The sequence below is a fragment of the Callorhinus ursinus genome, unplaced genomic scaffold (assembly GCF_003265705.2).
Source record: "Callorhinus ursinus isolate GAN/ISIS: 27379988/994484 unplaced genomic scaffold, GSC_fseal_2.0 scaffold45, whole genome shotgun sequence".
In the NCBI taxonomy this organism is placed as follows: Eukaryota; Metazoa; Chordata; class Mammalia; order Carnivora; family Otariidae; genus Callorhinus; species Callorhinus ursinus.
In genome coordinates this window covers 6,431,136-6,450,454 of record NW_027397107.1, presented here as the reverse complement: position 1 = coordinate 6,450,454, position 19,319 = coordinate 6,431,136, and the positions used below count along the sequence as shown (strand labels likewise).

The 19,319-nt window shown below is 38.3% G+C and overlaps 1 protein-coding gene across 5 annotated transcripts in view; it reads left to right on the top strand.

Annotated features, from left to right (window-relative positions):
- FANCI (FA complementation group I) overlaps nucleotides 1-19,319 on the top strand; it is an 83,244-nt gene that overhangs the window by 4,067 nt on the left and 59,858 nt on the right. For 4 of the 5 annotated variants that reach the window (XM_025892948.2, XM_025892949.2, XM_025892950.2 and 1 more), the window contains 4 exons: nucleotides 11,130-11,202; nucleotides 16,679-16,809; nucleotides 17,227-17,383; nucleotides 17,463-17,520. In XM_025892948.2, coding sequence (XP_025748733.1) covers nucleotides 11,130-11,202; nucleotides 16,679-16,809; nucleotides 17,227-17,383; nucleotides 17,463-17,520 — 419 coding nt within the window. The remainder of the gene's footprint in view (nucleotides 1-11,129; nucleotides 11,203-16,678; nucleotides 16,810-17,226; nucleotides 17,384-17,462; nucleotides 17,521-19,319) is intronic. The other variant, XM_073882262.1, reaches the window with a different exon arrangement.

The window sequence follows — 19,319 nt, the reverse complement described above, 5'->3', positions numbered from 1 at the left end:
CTTATTCAGATTCCTGCATGGAAAGGAATCCCTGCTTAACATTAACTCTAAACATTAATATACATGTCTGAACAAGTTAAGACTTTGAGTGTCATGTTTTTAAAGGAATTTTTGCATGCTTGTGTTGTGGTCATTGAAGCTAGGTATAATTTAGCTTGTAATCTCTGTTAATATGTGACACAAATTGGGAATTGATGCAGGGATGGGCTCAGGCTGTTTTTGGTTGGTTGGGTATTTTTGTTGTTGTTGTTACACAGGATTGCTTTTGTAGCACCTTTTTGAGACAATCCATTGCATGAGTTTCAACTTGGATCATTCTGTAGACATTGAAGATTTGGTTAAAACTAGCTTTTAATTAATGTATTGATTTAGAATTTGTGTTTTTTTGCTTCCAAAAGGAGTTTGAAGAGGCTTTAACATTTTAAGTAAAACTAAGAACTAGAACAAAATTCATGATATAAATAGATGCTGTGAATTACTTCTCCCATTCTTGCTTATCCCTAGGAAGGATCCCTAGCTCTTGGTTTTGGTAAAGATGAAATGAGTTAATGCACGTAAACCATCTAATATCTAACAGATACTGAGGAAATGTTAGCAAAGTTCCTTCACCAATATGGACACAGTCTTCTGAACATTTCTGTTAACATTTCCATTAAAAGTTTTATACCTTAAATTGAACACAGGACTTCACGTGTTTTCTGCCACTAAAGTAGAATGGACTAATGTTTCTCTTATTTCTCCATTAATGCAGAATCAACTTGTTGGCCACAATATCATACTGTTGTCTCATTGCTCTTACAAGCAACTAAAAACCCCAACTCATTTTTGCACGTGTTGATACTAGGCTAGTTCCTTCATCTCTGAATTTCTATAGTTAGTTTTTAGAACCCACATACAAGATTTTATGTTTATATCTGTTAATTATCTTTTTAAATTAATTTCATTTCACTCCATCAAGATCTTTTTGGATCTGATTCTGTTGACCAGTGTATTAGTCATTTTTTTATATCTTCTACAAATTGTTAAGTATTCCAGCAGTATATGCTTCACTTTATTTAATAAAATGTCTAAAGAAGATGTGCTTAAAATAAAAAAGTATAAAACACATAAAGAAGTCCATGGCAAGACAGACTGACATATCCAGCAGTAGGAAAATTCACATTCGAAGATTTAGAGAGACTAGAGGAATCTAAAAGGGACTTTATATTTCACACAAATCTTAATGTGATTTTTTTTAAAAGATTTTATTTATTTATTTGAGAGAGAGAGAATGAGAGATAGAGAGCACGAGAGGGAAGAGGATCAGAGGGAGAAGTAGACTCCCTGCCGAGCAGGGAGCCTGATGTGGGACTCGATCCCGGGACTCCAGGATCATGACCTGAGCCAAAGGCAGTCACTTAACCAACTGAGCCACCCAGGCACCCCTTAATGTGATTTTTAACATTTTCAAATATATCAATGAAGAAGTAGAATCCATAAAATAAGGGATAGATTTGGAAAACAATCAGAAAACTTCTAGAAATGAAAACCTTGATAGTTAACAGTAGACTAAACACTGCTAAAGAGGAAATTAGTGACAGTGGAATACAGACCTTGGGATACCTAAACAAAGCAAAGATTGTAAAGAGATGGTAAATATGAAGAGTACTTAAAATATGTGGGAATACTTTAATAAGAGAATATATCTTCAGGACGCCTGGCTGGCTCAGTCAGTAGAGCATGCAACTCTTGATCTTGGGATTGAGTTTGACCCCCACATTGAGTGTAGAGCTTACTTAAAAAAATAGATCTTTAAAGAAATATATATATATATATATCTTAAACATGTAAAATGTTCACAAAAAATGATCATTGTGTCATATACTAGAGCACAAAGAAAACATTGATAGGTCCCATAAGGTAGAAATATATAAACCACCCTCTTTGATCACAATTCAGTAAAAACTAGAAATGAGAAATGAAATAAAAAGTAAAAAGGTGGTTTGTTTTGTTTTGTTTGAGAGAGGAGGGGCAGAGGGAGAGAGAGAAAGAATCTTAAGTAGGCTCCCCACTGAGCGTGGAGCCTGATGCTGGGCTTGATCCCCAATCCTGAGATCATGACCTGAGCCAAAATCAAGAGCTGGCACTTAACTGACTGAGCCACCTAGGGACCCCAAAAAGGTTTTCTACCCTGAAATAAAATACCTTCTAAACAACTTTTTGATAAAAAGGAATATACCAACAGAGGGGCGCCTGGGTGGCTCAGTCGTTAAGCATCTGCCTTCGGCTCAGGTCATGATCCCAGGGTCCTGGGATCGAGCCCCGCATCGGGCTCCCTGCTTGGCGGGAGGCCTGCTTCTCCCTCTCCCATTCCCCCTGCCTGTGTTCCCTCTCTCGCTGTGTCTCTCTCTGTCAAATAAATAAATAAAATCTTTAAAAAAAAATAAAAATAAATAAAAAAAAAAAAAGGAATATACCAACAGAAATTACAGGACTTCTAAAAAATAATGAGAACACTACATATCAGTCTGTGGAATACTTTTAAAAATCACCTAAATCAATTAAATAAAATAAATGAATTAAATTATTGAAATAAAATAAATGAATTAAATTATTGAAAGAGCAGTAAACAAAAGAAAGACACAAAGAAGAAACTACTAAAATGAAAGTGGAAACTAATCAAGTAGAGAACAGAAAACCAGTAGATCAAATTAATACATCAAAATCCTGATTCTTTGAAAAAAATGGACAAAACCATTATCTAATCAAGAAAGTGATGTACTAAACACAAACGTACAAAATAAGAAATGAGAAGGGGGAAAAACCTTTTTTTAAAAGATTTTTATTAGGGCGCCTGGGTGGCTCAGTTGGTTAAGCGACTGCCTTCGGCTCAGGTCATGATCCCGGAGTCCCGGGATCGAGTCCCACATCAGGCTCCCTGCTCAGCAAGGAGCCTGCTTCTCCCTCTGGCCCTCCCCCCTCTCATGTACTCTCTCTCTCTCATTCTCGCTCTCTCAAATAGATAAATCTTTAAAAAAAAAATAAGATCTTTAAAAAAAAAAAAAAGATTTTTATTCATTTGAGAGCAAGGGGAGGGGCAGAGGGAGAGGGACAAACAGACTCCTGGAGCCCAAGGCGGGGCTTGATCCCAGGACCCCAAGATCATGACCTGAGCTAAAGTCGGATGCTTAACTGATCGAGCCAACCAGGCGCCCCTGAAATAACTATTAATAAAGAGAAAATGTCAAAAATACTAAGAGACTACCTTGTACACATTTATGCAAATAAATTTGAAAATCTAGAGGAAATGGATAATTAAGAACATAGAGGTTAATAAAATTGACCCAATTTGAGATGGAAAGCTTAACCAGACCAACTTACATGGAAGAAAAAGAGTTAAGCAATTAATTCACAAGAAACACCAGGCTCAGATAATTTCACAGGAGACTTCTACCAAACTCTTAGAAATCAGAGATTAGAGATAGTCTCAATGCTACAGAATTTTTTGACAGCATATATAACACAGAAAAAAATGTACATATATAGGGAAAACGTCTAGATGCTTTTATAAAGCATAACCTTGATACCCTAAACCCAATAAAGATAGCATACAGGAGGGGAGCCTGGGTGGCTGTGTCTCTCCCTATCAAATAAATAAATAAAATCTTAAAAAAAAAAAAAAGCATACGGGATGCCTGGGTGGCTCAGTCGGTTGGGCATCTGCCTTCAGCTCAGGTCATGATCCCGGGATCCTTGGATCGAGTCCCGCTTCGGGCTCCTTGCTCAGCGGGGAGCTTGCTTCTCCCTCTGCCTGCCGCACACTTGCTCGCTCTCTCTCTGACAAATAAATAAAATCTTAGAAAAAAATAGAAAATTAAAGGGTATTTTCACTTATGAACATTGATGCAAAAATCTTAAATACTAGGGAACGGATTCCAATACCACATGAAAAGAAAATATGTCATGACTAAGTGGAATTTATGCCAGAAATACAAAGTTGGTTCAATGTTAGAAAGTATATTACTCCAAAGACCCTATGATTATCTTCATAAGTTATAGAAAGCCTTTGATAAAATTCACCCATTCCTGGTAAAAACTCTTTGAGAAAATGGGAGTAGGGGCCTATTTCCTTAACATAATAAAATGTATGTGTAAATCCTAAAGTCAGCATCTTAATGGGAGACCCTAGGGGCATGGTAATGAGACCGTTGAGACCAGGAACCAGGCAGCCTACTCTTTCCACTGCAATTTAACGTTGTCCTGGTCTGTTAGCCAATGCAATTAAACTAGAGAAAACAATGAAAGGCACAAGAATAGGAAAAAAAGATATAAAACCATCTGTCTTTGCAGATGTCATACTAGTGTACCTGGAAAACCCTGAAGAATCTGATCAAACCATCTTGAACAAGAAGTCAGCAAGGTAGCAGAATATAAAATTATGTAAAAATAGCATTTCATACACACAGCAGAAATGAAGTTCATAAAGAAAAATAGGCAAGAATAGCTAGGAAAACACTGAAATGGAAGATCTCTGAGGAAGGACCAGCCCTACAAGATACTAAATGCACCAAAAATCCTAATTCAGTGTGGTATTGGTGCATGAAGAGAAGAACAGATAATGGAATAACAAAGTCTCAAAATAGATCCAACTACATATAAAATTTAGTATATATGATAAAGTGGTATTCCAAATAATTGGGGCAAAGATTGTATTTAATAAATGGTGTTGGGACAACTAGATAGCCATTTAGGAAAAAAATAGATAAAATTAGATTTATTCTTCATATACTGTTCGAGAATAAGCTCCACATGAATCAGGTCTAAATGGAAAAAAAAAAATCTAGGGTACCTGCGTGGCCCAGTCGGTTAAGTGTCTGATTTCACCTCAGGTCATGATTTAAGGGTCCTAGGATCAAGCCCCGCCCCCTCCTTCCCAGGCTCTGTGCTCAGTGGGGAGTCTGCTTGTCCCTTCCCCCTTGTGCGTGCACTCTCTCAAAATCTTAAATCTAAATATTAGAAGAAAACGGTTGAGATTCCTCTTTAATTTCAGTGCAGAGAAGGCTTTTCTAGGATTCAAAATCTAGATACACTAAAAGATTGATAAATTTATCTACATATAAGTAAAATTTACATGACCAAAAACACAATACGCAGCATCAAAACACAGATGACAAATTGGGAGAAGATATTTGCAATGTACCACAGATAAAGGATTAATATCCCTAATTCATAAATAATTAATAATAATTGAGGGAGTGAGGCCAAAAATCCCATAGAAAAAGAGCAAAAGGAATGAAGAGGATAATCACAAAAAGACATAAAAATGGCTGTAAACAAAAGATGCTTTACTCATAAGAGAAATACTAATTAAAATGAAGCAGCTACTATTATCTGTCAGAGTAGGAAAAAAATGAACACCTTGTCTATACACTCTTGGTCAGATTGGGGAAACAGTCACTCATACATTGCTGGTAGGAATGCAAAAATGGTAAGAATTTGATGCTATCTAACAAAACTACTTAAATGTATTTCCCCTCAACCCACTCATCCTACTTCTAGGAATACCTAAAGATGTACCTCCAACAATATGAAATCATATTATGCACTATGTTCTTGAATCTGTAAAAAAGAATGAAGTTCACTATGGACTGATAATGATTTCCAGGAGATATTAAGTTAAAAAGGCAAAATGAAAAATGTGTATTATTCTACCTTTTCTATAAGAAAGAAGGGAAATAAAGCATACATGTATCTGTGTATCCTTACAAAAAAGAAACTCAGGAAGAATTCCATAACCATACTGAAGGTGAGGAGGTAGAAAAAAAGAACTAATCCAAGTATTTGACCATATACCCTCTTGGGCAGAGGATTGAAGGGAGAAATACAAATAAACCATGAACTTTTTAAATAGGATTATTTAATGTAGTGATATGCACAAAGCAATTCTGAAATGATTTTAGATGTATTACAGGGTTCAGCAAATGAGTAAATGTGTTGACGTTGGGAAGTCAGCATTTTTACTGTGGTAGAAGGGACAAATATAGGATATAGGAAGGCTAGAGAGAACCCTGTGGGGATAAATTAGAAATGGAAGTGTTGATATGAACTTAATGACTTCTCACATATGTGTACTTACATGCATATCTACACACACGTATATTTGTATGTATTTGCATATACATGCATATATATATATATATATATATATATATATATATTTTTTTTTTTAGCTCTGTTCACTGAAAGACCCAAGATGTGGCAACAAAGATGGCATGGTATTAACAAGCACAGCCGTGACTTAGATCTTTGGTCTCTAATAATCATTCCCTACTAAAGGGAACCAGGGCTTTTCAGAGAAATGGCTGCTTTCAAGAGTGGGCATGATAGATACAAGATGAGCCTGGAACATCTTGCTAAGCTAGAAAGTAAAGTGCTCAGAAAAAATGATGAGGGCATGTCACAAGGACATATGATCTAACTCAGAGGGGTTCTGTCACCTAGATCTGAGGGTATTAGAACATCAAAATAATAAAGTTCAGTTATGAATTATAAGACTTTGAAAAATAAATTTGTGACTCCGTACTGGTAATAAAAAAATAAATTTTAGGGAGAAGGAAGGTCTCTTGCTTACTGTGCTAGCGTTAGAAAATCATCATTTTGCAGCTGTCATGATGAAGATTGGATCAGGCAAGAAACCAGTGGTTGCTAAATCCAGGGAGAATTTTCTTTTTCTTTCTTTTTTTTTTGCCTTTTTTTTTTTTTTCTTGATTTTTTTTTTTATTTATTTATTTGAGAGAAAGAATGAGAGAGAGAGAGAGAGCACATGAGAGGGGAGAGGGTCAGAGGGAGAAGCAGACTCCCTGCCGAGCAGGGAGCCCGATGCGGGACTCGATCCTGGGACTCCAGGATCATGACCTGAGCCGAAGGCAGTGGCTTAACCAACTGAGCCACCCAGGCGCCCTGCCTTTTATTTTGAGCTACTTTTAGACTTACAGAAAAGTGTGTATCCCTCCCATAGCATCTTACGTAACCTTAGTCAGAATTTTAAGAATCAAGGAATTAACATGGGTACAATACCATTAGCAAACCTAAAGACCCTCTTCAGACTCTATATGGTAGTTTTTCCACTGATGTCATTTTTTTCCCCAAGAATCCCACTCAGCATACTACATTGCACTTGTTATTTTTCCCTGATTCTTGCAGTTTGCAACAGTTCCTCATGATCTTGATAACCCTGAGGAGTATTGATCCGTTATTTTGCTGAATGTCCCTCAGTTGGTGCCTGTCTTTTTGTGTCTCATGATTGGACTGAGGTCATTCATCCCTGGTAGAAGGACCCCAGAGATGGCGCCTTGCCTTTTTCAAGTGTATTGTATCACTGGGCTCATGATGTCTGTGTCATTCCTGGTGGTATTGACTTTGATAACCTGGTAATGGTAATTGTTGCTGGGCTTTTCCATTATACAAGGGGAAAACTAGATGAGGAGCAGGATATGTGCATGGTCAAAGTGTCTCCCTACAAACTGCTCACTGGCTGTAATTATAAAGTGGGAAAATCAAGCAAAACATTTGACTGAGCAACCAGAATTAATATTACCCGTGAGGGATAGATGGACATCACATGCCTCCAGGTGTGATACTATGAGAAGGACACAGTATCACCTGTGTTCTGACAGAGAATGCATAAACTCAGTGTAATCGTGAGGAAACATCAGATGTTGCAAAATGAGGGCTGTTCTATTAAAAAAAAAAAAGTCTATATCTGGACTGTGCCATTAACTTGATAGTTTCAGTCTACAAATTAAAAGAAAAATGTTAAAGCCTTCCAAAATAACAAGGCTATGTAATCTTACTTCGTTTACTTTTGTGTTTTAAAATGCAGTAAAAAGCATAAAGTCAAAAAGGAAGGGAAAGATCATGTAAGTGGAGGGAGGAAGGAGAGCGGAGGACAGAGGGAGCAGGAGGGAACTATTCGTTGAGCACCTGTGCGTTAATTTTCTACCTGTCATCCAACTGAATCCTCCTGTCCTCGGAGGTAGGGAAATGGACACACATACAGTGAAATAACTTGACGGAGATTATGAAGCCAGTAAATGGCATGGCCAGGATTCATCATCTGATTGTAGGTCCGTTTTTTTTCTCCCCATGCCATACTGCCTTCTAATGAAACTGAAATTGTTTCAAGAAGAGTCAGGGTTTCAATGTTTATAGCAGCAATGTCCACAATAGCCAAACTATGGAAAGAGCCCAGATGCCCATCGACAAATGAATGAATAAAGAAAATATGATATATATACTCAATGGAATACTAAGCCATCAAAAAAAAAGGAAAAGAGAAGAAATCTTGCCATTTGCAACGATGTGGATGGAACTAGAGAGTATTATGCTAAGAGAAATAAGTCAATCAGGAAAAGACAATTATATGATCTCACTCATGTGGAATTTAAGAAAACAGGATCATAGGGGAAGAGGGGGGCGGAAAAAGACGAAATCAGAGAGGGAAACAAACCATAAGAGACTCTTAACCATAGGAAAAAACTGAGGGTGGCTGGAGGGGGAAGGGGTAGGGGAATGGGGTAACTGGGTGCTGGACATTAAGGAGGACAAGTGATGTAATGAGCACTGGGTATTATATTAGACTAATGAATCACTGACCTCTACCTTTGAAACCGATAATGTATGTTAATTAATTGAATTTAAATAAAAAAAATGGAAAAAAAAATTTTAGAAATGCCATTGGAAAACCTACAGGATTTTTTTCTGTTTTCTTTTGAAAGGCCAAATACGAATTAGAAATTTGTGGTGTATTTTATTTAAAAAAATAAAGTTAAAAATGAATTAAAATAAAAGGATAAAAATTTAAAAAAAAAGGGTAGAGTCAGGTTTCTCAGCCTTTGCACTGTTCACGTTTTGGACTGGGTAATTCTTTGTCAAGGGGTGTTGTCCTGTGCCTTATAGGGTGTTTTTGGAGCATCCCTAGTCCTATCCGTTAGATGATCGTAATACCCTTCCAGTTATGACAACTGAAAATGTCTCCAAGCATTGCCCAGTATACTCTGGGGGGTGGGAGGAGGAACAAATTTAGCGCTGGTTGAGAACTACCCTTCTCTGAGGGCTATGTCAAGGGCTGAGTATTCTGCTGGCAGTTCCAGGTGGAGCAGTCAGGTACTTCCTTATTGCCTATTTAAGAAGGGAGATAATACAGACTCCAGTCAGAAAGACCAGGCCCGTGTAGTTGCGGAAGAGAACAAATTCAGTTTTATTTGTCTTGGCTTCTGTGACATTCATTTCTCTGGGTATTGTCACCTTCTCCGTCTTTGCTGGCTTCTGCTTCTCTTTTTAATCCTTGAATGTTGGTGTTTCTCCTCTCTTTACGTCTCTTCCTGAATGATCTCCTGTGTTCCCATCGAGCTCTTCCCAGGCTCCATTTTGGTATATCCAGTTGACTGCTTGGCATTTCTACTTGGATATCTTAAGAGTAGTAGTTCTGAGTCCCATGTCAGATTTGCTAAATCAAAAACTGGGGCCTTGCAATTTGTTTTAACAAGCCCTCTGGGTGATTTAGATGCTTAATACCAGATTTTCACCATGTCAATGGCTAGTGCCAGCATCTGTCCAGTTAGTTGCTTAAGCCAGAAGTGTAAGAGTTCTTGATTTCTTTTTCTTCAGCACCACCCCCTTTTCACTTCTAAACCATGTGGAGGTCTGTCTTAGTCCATTCAGGCTGCTATAAGAAAATATGGCAGGGGCGCCTGGCTGGCTCAGATGGTTAAGCGTCTGCCTTCAACTCAGGTCTTGATCTCCAGGTCCTGGGATCAAGCCCCACGTCGGGCTCCCAGCTCGGCAGGGAGTCTGCTTCTCCCTCTCCCTCTCCCCCTGCTTGTGTGTTCTCTCTCTCTCTCTCATGAATAAATAAAATCTTTTAAAGAAAAGAAAATATGACAGACTGGGTGGCTTATAAACGAGGAACATTTATTTCTCATGGTTCTGAGGCTAGAAGTCGGAGATGCCAGTATGGTCAGATGAAGGCACTCTTCTGTCTGGGTTGCAGGCTTCATGTTGTATCCTCACATGGTGGAAGGGGCTAGAGAGCTCTGTGGGATCTCTCCTAAGGGGACTAATCCCATTCATGAGAGTTCTACCCTCATGACCTAATTATCTACAAAGGGCCCACCTCCAAATACTGTCACATTGGGCATTAGGATTCCAACATGTGCATTTAGGGGAGGACATAAACATTCAGACCACAGCAAAGTCCTGTTAATTCGAGCCCTCAAATATATCTTCAGTCTACTTTTCTTCATCTTCATTAGTTTGTCAGGGCTGCTGATTATAAAAGTACCACAAACTGAGTAGCTTAAACAATAAAAATTTATTTTTATAGTTCTGGAGATTCGAAGTCCAAGATCACAGTGCTGGCAGTGTTAGTTTCTTTGAGGCTGTGAGAATCTCACCTAGCTTCCGGTGGTTTGCTGACAATTTTTGGTGTTCCTTAGCTTCTATCACCCTGCTCTCTGCCTTCATTTTCACATGGCACACTTGTTGTGCATATGTCTCTGTGTCCAAGATTCCCCTTATAAGGATAGTCATATTCACACCAACTGTAATGACCTCAACTTAACTAACTACATTTGCAAAAGCCCTATTTTCAAATAAGGCACATTCTGAGGTCCTAGGGGTTAGAACTCCAACATGAATGGTAGTGATGGGGCGGGGGGACTTTAAAAGTTCAACCAGTAATATCTCCCCTGCTATTTGGTCTAGACCACTATCATATCTCACTTTTGAACACTATAGCAGTCTCCTAACATATCCCTATTTCACTCTTAAGCCTCCCACAAGCCATTCTCTATATAAGGAGCAAGAGTGATTAAAAAAAAAAAAAAAGTATCCTATCACTATGCTCTTTTCTCTTTAGTAAGTTCTGTTGTACTTAGACAATTGTAGAGTGAAGATATGAATAAATTTCAGTCTTGACAGCCCTGTATCATGTTAAGTTCTATGCTGCTCTATCTAAATCAGTGATATTTGTGATACCTGAAGTCTCTGAAGGGTATGAACCTGACAGATGATTCATATTGGGAATTTCGGTCATTGGGGTAGAGAAATTGTTGCCAGAGACTTGTAGCTTTTTCTTTCTTTGATTGCAGTTGGCTAATCTCCTTCAGAATCAGGCAGTGAAAGGAAAAGCTGCTGGAGCACTCCTGCGAGCCATTTTCAAAGGTAATAATTAATGCCACTTCTACCTGCCTGGGTTCATTAGATTTGTTTACTTTGGGCACATATTGCTGCTTTTCTTACTTTTGAAGCCACACTGAGACTTTCTGTGTTTAGGGGTTTTTACAAAATCAACTAAAGCAGCAGTCTCCTTTCTTAGGGACTCAAATAATTTTACTTAAGGGAATTGAAGCGGGTACTTGAGATTGTATCGCTGGTTTGGGGCCTATAAAGGATGCATTTCATAAAATGCACTTTGGTTTACTTGTGCTTTTAAAATTGTGGAGAAGAGAACAGCAATGTTTACTACTTAACCTGTGCTTAACAAGGGTCAAAGGAGCTCTGGGGTTTAATGACCTGGAATACCTCTTTTGATTTCTATATTACATTACCACCAGCACTGAGTGAGGATGATGATTTTTCCATATCCTTGTCAACCTTTGTTACTGTCTGTCTTTTTCACTGTAGCCATACTAGGGAGTGTGAAGTGGTATCTCACTATTGTTTTTTTTTTTTTTTAAAGATTTATTTATTTATTTTGAGAGACTGAGAATGAGAGAGAGAGAGAGAGAGTACATGAGAGGGGGGAGGGTTAGAGGGAGAAGCAGGCTTCTTGCTGAGCAGGGAGCCCGATGTGGGACTCAATCCCGGGACTCCAGGATCATGACCTGAGCCGAAGGCAGTCGCTTAACCAACTGAGCCACCCAGGCGCCCTCACTATTGTTTTGATAAGCATTTCCCTGGTGGCTGATGATGTTGAGCATCCTTTCATGTGCTTACTGGCCATTTCTGTATCTTCTTTAGAGAACTGTCTATCAGATCATTTGCACTTTAAAAAATTGGGTTATTTGTCTTTTTATTATTGAGTTGTAATAGCTCTTTATATGTTCTAGATACATGTCCCTTATTAAATATATGGTTTGCAAAAATTTTCTTCCATTCGGAGTTGTTTTTCACTTTTTCGATAATATGCTTTGAAGCATAAAGTTTTTTGATGTCCATTTTATTTTCTTACAGCTTGTGCTTTGAGTGTTTTATCTAAGAAACCGTTGCTTAGTCCAAAGTCATGAAGATTTAAATCTGTTTTCTTTTCAAAGTTTTATAGCCTTAGCTTTTACATTTAGATCTTTGATCAATTTGAATTTATTTTTGTATATGGTGTGAGGTCGGGGTCCAACATCATCTTTTCTTGTTTTCAGTAGCATCCTTACTGAAAATCAATCACCCATAAATGTGAGGGTTTATATCTAGACTCACAGTTCTAGTCTCTTAATCTATGTGTCTCCTTATGTCGGCACCACACTGTCTTGATTACTATAATGTTGTAGTAAGTTATAAAATTAGGAACTTTGAGTCCTCCAACTTTGTTTTTCTTCTTCAGGATTATTTTGGATATTCTGGGTCCCTCGTGTTTCCATATGAATTTTAAGATCAGCTTGTCAGTTTCTGAAAAAAAGGAAACGGGTTTTAGTAGGGATTGTGTTGAATCTGTATATGAATTTGAGAAGTACTGCTATCTTAGCATAAGTCTTCAGTTACATGAACATGGGATGTCTTTCCATTTACTTAGGTTCTCTTTATTTCTTTCAGTGATATTTTATAGTCTTCAGAATACAAGTCTTGTACATACTTTTCTTAAATTTATTTTTTTTTAGATTTTTTAAATTTATTTATTGAGAGAGAGAATGGTAGAGAGAGAGCATGAGAGGGAGGAAGGTCAGAGGGAGAAGCAGACTCCCTGCTGAGCAGGGAGCCCAATGCGGGACTCCATCCTGGGACTCCAGGATCATGACCTGAGCCAAAGGCAGTCGCTTAACCAACTGCGCCACCCAGGCGCCCATCTTAAATTTATTTCTAAGTATTCTATTTTCTTTTGATGCTATTATAAATGGAATTTTCTTAATTTAGTCATCTAATTGTTCATTGTTAGTATATAGAAATGCATGGGGCAACTGGGTGGCTCAGTCGGTTAAGTGGCTGCCCTTGGCTCAGGTCATGATCTCAGGGTCCTGGGATCGAGCCCCACATCGGGCTTCCTGCTCAGTGGAGAGCCTGCTTCTCCCTCTCCCTCTTCCTGCTGTTTGGCCTACTTATGCTCTCTATCTCTCTGTCAAATAAATAGAAACCTTAAAAAAAAGAAATGCAGTAGACTTTTTTTTTTGGATTTTATTTTTAAATTTATTTATTTGGAGAGAGAGAGAACGAGCAGGTGGGGGGAGGGGCAGAAGGAGAGAGTGAGAATCTCAAGCAGGTTCCGTATTTAGCACAGAGCCCGATGCAGGGCTCAATCTCAGGACCCTGGGATAAGATTTTATTTTAAGTACTCTCAAAAGGAGCACCTGGGTGGCTCAGTCAGTTAAGTGTCTGCCTTTGGTTCAGGTACGATCCTGGGATCCTGGGACCCTGAGATCGAGCCCTGAATCAGGCTCCCTGCATCAGGCTCCTTGCTCATTGGGAGTCTGCTTCTCCCTTTCCCTCTGCCTGCTGCTCCCCCTGCCTGTGCTCTCTCTCTCTTTGTCAAATAAATAAATAAAGTCTAAAAAAAAAAAAAAGATAATCTCTACACTTAACATGGGACTCAAACTCACAACCCCAGATCAAGAGTCCAGTGCTCCACCGATTGAGCCAGTCAGGTACCACCCTCTAATAATTTATTTTTTGTGGATACCTTAGGGTTTTCTATAAACAAGATTATGTCATTTTTGAATAGGGATAATTTTACTTGTTTTTCAAACTAGATGCCTTTTATTTCTTTTTTTCTTTTTTTTTTTTAAGATGTTATTCATCAGAGAGAGCATGAGCTGGTGGGGGGGCGGTGCAGAGGGAGAAGCAGGAGACGTGGGGCTCATCCCAGAACCCAGGGACCATGACCTGAGCTGAAGGCAGATGTTTAACCAACTGAGCCACCCAGGCGCCCCTCTCCTTCATTTTTGTTTTGTTTTTTTATTTTTTTATTTTTTTATTATTTTTTTTTAAAGATTTTATTTATTTATTCATGAGAGACAGAGAGAGAGAGAGACAGAGAGGCAGAGGGAGAAGCAGGCTCCCAAGGACCAGGGAGCCTGATGTGGGACTCGATCCCAGGACCCTGGGATCATGACCTGAGCCGAAGGCAGACGCTTAACCATCTGAGCCACCCAGGCGCCCTTGTTTTGTTTTTTTAAAGATTTATTTATTTTTCAACAGAGAGAGAGTGAGAGAGGGAACACAAGCAGGGGGAATGGGAGAGGGAGAAGCAGGCTTCCCGCTGAGCAGGGAGCCCGATGTGGGACTCAATCCCAGGACCCTGGGACCATAACCTGAGCTGAAAGCAGACGCTTAACGACTGAGCCACCCAGGTTCCCTCCTTCGTTTTTTTTTTTTTTTAAAGATTTTATTTATTTATTTGACAGAGACATAGCAAGAGAGGGATCACAAGCAGGGGGAGTGGGAGAGGGAGAAGCAGGCCTCCTGCTGAGCAGGGAACCCGATGCGGGGCTTGATCCCAGGACCCTGGGATCATGACCTGAGCCGAAGGCAGATGTTTAACGACTGAGCCACCCAGGCCCCCCCCCCTTCATTTTTGAAGGATAGTTTTTCTGGTTGTGGAATTCTTGGTTGACAGTCCTTCTTTTCAGCAGTTTGACTATGTTATCCCATCTCCTTCTGCCTTTCAATGTTGTGGGGGGTTTTTTGTTTGTTTGTTTTTGTTGTTTTTTTTAATGAGATAACAGCTGTTAATTATATTGAATATCTGTTTCCCAGATGACTTGCTCCTCTCTTATTGCTTTTAAGGTTCTTTCTTTGTCTTTGACTTTTTTTTTAAGTGTACAGTTCAGTGGCCCTAAATACAATAATTGCTCTGTCTAGAATTCCAATACTATGTTGAATAGAAGTGGTAAAAGTGGACATCCTTGTATCTTTCATGTTTTATGGAAATGCTTTCAATCTTTAATAATTGGGTATGATGTTATGGGTTTTTCACATATGGCCTTTGTTATGAGGTGTCTTTGATTTTAACTGTTTGCTAATATGTCTAGGTGTACTTCTCTTGTGTTTATCATTGGACTTTATTGAGTTTCTTAAATGTGAAAATTAGCGTTCATTAAAATTGGGAAGTTTTTGGCCATTTCCTCTTTTGCCCCTTTCTGTCTTTTTGAACTCTCATTATGTCTGTGTTAGCACTCATGATGATATCCCACAGGTCTTTGAGGCTCTGTTCATTTTTCTTTTTCTTTCTTTCTGTCCCTCAGACTGGCTAATCTCAGTTGCTCTATCTTTGAGTTCTCTGTTTCTTTCTTCCCCAGATCAGATCTCCTGTTGAGACCTTGTTGTGATTTTTTCAGCTCAATTATTGTACTTCTAATTTCAGAATTTTTTATTTACTTATTTACAATTTCTTTTTTTCATATTTATTTGAGAGAGAGTGTGAGCACACATGAGCGGGGGTGGGGGGAGTGGGCAGAAGGAAAGAATCCTCAAGCAGACTCCATGCTGAGTGCAGAGCCTGATAAGGGGCTCAGTCTCATGACCCTGAGATCATGACCTGAGCTGAAATCAAGAGTCAGATGCTCAACCAACTGAGCCACAGTGGCACCCCTGCTTATTTACAATTTCTCTTTGTTGATAGTCTCTATTTAGGAGACATTTCCTTTAGTTCTTTAGGCATCGTTTCCATCTTTGAACATACTGAAAATAGCTGATTTAAAATCTTTGTCTAGTAATCTAACATCTAGTCTCTGTCAGGGACAGTTTCTCGTTCTCTTTTTTCTTGTATATGGCCCATACTTTTGGGACATTTTAAATGATATTTTGTGGGAACTCTGGACATCAGATACCATTTTCCTCTCCCAGGATTGTTGTTGATGGTTTTCATTATTTTGTCAGTTTTCTTACTGCTTTTATGGAGGAGAGGATTTTCTGAGGTCATTATTATTCTGCCATTCCTGCTGACATTACTCAGTTATGTTTTGAAGTGGAATATGTTAAAGACATTTAATTTGGGTTACTGGACCCAAAAAGGCTCGAAGGTATTTCTCCGGGGTGCCTGGGTGGCTCAGTTGGTTAAGCAACTGCCTTCAGCTCAGGTCGTGATCCCAGGGTCCTGGGATGGAGCCTTGCATCGGGCTCCTTGCTCAGCAGGGAGCCTGCTTCTCCCTCGCCCTCTGCCTGCAACTCCGCCTGCTTTTGTGCTCTGTCAAATAAATAAATAATCTTTTTTTTTAAAAAAAGGTTATTTCTCCTTTTGTACTATGAACTTGTTTTAAAAATTAATGATGTAAGTGGAAGAAGAAAAGATGACATTTCTCATCTGCCTAATTTAAGTACTTTTGTAAAGCTCCTAAATATTGCTATTCTAAACATTCTGGTCATCAGTAGTTTGATAATTCTACTTCTATATTAAACTATAAAGCTGTTTGTTTTTCCTGTTTGCCCTTCAACTTTTTAAGATTTCTTCCTTTATTCTTTCTTTGTTTCTGTACCACTTGTTTAAAACAATAAGGTTCCCCCTGCTCTGAGGAAGCTGGAGCTCTTAGGAGACTTAAGATATACATTTGTTGTATCCACTTAGTGGAATCAGGGGATTTGCAGAAAGAAGTAGCATCTGAGATCATAGGATTACTAATGCTAGAGGTAAGTTGGAAAAGAAAAACTTTTTTGGTTTTGGGTAGATTTGGGGGCGGGGTTGTAATTTGTTGAGGGAGGGTAAACTTAAATGTGCCAAACCTAGCATAGTTCCTACTTATGAATAAGAACTGTTAAAAAAACAGAATAGATGATGGATGGGCCATAAACCCATGTTTATGTTAATTTCTGATACTGTGGACATCTGATATCTTTGAAGAGTATTTGAAAACATTGGAGAACTGTTGGAGGATTCTGACCTTTGAAATCTTTTACAATTACAAGTTTGTACCAGAGCAGGATCCCTTACAGGACCAGTTCAGGGTTTCGGTGCCAGTTCTATTAATTCAGCAAGAGACACTTTTGTGGAAAGAGTTACCAAACATCTATTCTGCTTAACATTTTCTTTATCCCATGAATTTTTAGGCTCACAATTTTCCAGGATCATTACTGCTTGAATTAGCCAAGGAGTTTATTGGAGCTATCAAAGAGGGCAGCTTAACCAATGGAAAGTCTTTGGAGTTATTACCCATCATTCTCACTGCCCTTGTTGCCAACAAGGAAAATCTGGATTATGAAAAAGGTAATTTTCTTCCAATTTTAGTGGCTTTTTTGCTCGTTACTTAATCAAGTTCATTTCTCAGTGTATTTTGCATTTCTAGGTGAACTGAGTGGGGAAGAATGTAAGAAGCAGTTGATTAACACCCTGTGTTCTAGCAGGTAAGTCTTATTAATGTGTAGCACTTTCTCAGTTGTACAAGTGGCCAAAAAAAGGATTACAGTTTATTTCAGGAATTTATATCACTAAGTCTTTAGTATTTTTTTTTTTTTTTTGGTTATAATGTACAACTGTAAAACCATTTATGTAGTCCGCGATGAATTTTTGAGAGATTACTTACTATATTTTCTGTTCTAAGACTACCTATAATTTCTATTTACTTGACTGTTCATCTTTTTTTTTATATTTAAGATTTTATTTATTTATTTATATTTTTTTGAGAGAGAAAGAGAGACAGAGCAAGCAAGGGGAGAGAGAGGAACAAGCAGACTCTGCACTGAACATGGAGCCCGACACGGGGCCTGATCCCAGGACCCCCAGATCACGACCCTAGCTGAAATCAAGAGTCAGACATTCAACCAACTGAGCCACCCAGGCACCCCAGCTTTGCTTAATATATTGTTTACATTTATTATCACCCCATCACAAAATGTAATTTATCTACATATACGTCTGTCTATGCATGTGCGTGCAATATATGCTAACTACTCTACAGACTTTATTTTTAAATACTGGAGCTTCTATACACACACACACACACACACACACACACACACACATATTATTTGTGAACACAACCACTTTCAACTACATTTTAGTTCCTACTTTCTCAATTTGGTGAGAATATTATTTTTACCATGACTATATTCCTGTGATCAGAGCAAAAAAAAGATCTTCAATGGAGAATTTCTAAACTTAATCTATACTGTTCACACTAGCATAAGATCTTTCACCTTCAGTGAAATAAACTTTCAAAGCATTTCTTTTGATTTCAAAATTGAAAAAAAATGAATTCTCAGAATTAGCTAAATGCTTTTCAAAATAAGGGCATAATGACACTAACATAAAAACTTGGACTGTTTAACTCTTCAAAGTTCAATTTCTGGTAGTAAAGTTAACACACTAAGTGTTATAATTTGATGATACATATTTGAAAATCTTAAAGGAGTAATGTTAAATTAGAAAATGTTCATTTGATGTGAATGAAAAGTCATGCTTCACAGAATGATGTGTAAGCATACCTTCTGAAGTTGCAAGAAGTTGCTGTCTTTGAGCAGTCTTCTGAAATAACCATTAACTTTTCAAGACTGCTATATTACACAGTCCTTCCTAGTTTTATGTGGTCCACATCACCATGGCCTCTTTGGTGAGTGTTATTTGTCAACCTTCTCTGCAAGTTACACATCTATTAATATTCTTGATTAGCAGAAATTCAGCATTTTTTTTTCATTAACATGAGGTTTTCTTATCTTTTAGTTTGTTGATACAAAACTGATTTGTCACAAAATAAAAAGCATTACCAAACAATAAATCAAATGAATTATTTTAGTTTTACACATCACAATAAATTACAAAAATGCAGTAAGTCAGTCATTCAGACTAGCCCATGTTCTGTGACAGGATCGATCATCCTATTGCCTGCATATGCTTCACAAAGACCTAGCCTATAATTTCCACGTTACAGGATTCAAAAAGACTGGCAGCCTAGAGAGCGGGCATCTTGCAGATTGCTGCCATAGGGAGGCATGACTGCCTGGTACAGCAAATGGCCATCTGGCACAGGCTAGATTACTTTTCTTACCACCAAAGGAGACTGGAAAGAGTTATTTCACTCCAATCCTGTCCAAGTGTAGTTTATCTGTGCATCCCCTGCATACTGTCTTTCAAAGTGAGATGCCAATTTAAATCTGTTGGAAGGTAGGACGTGCGGAGAAGTGAATCCGAGGCGATATTCGGGAGG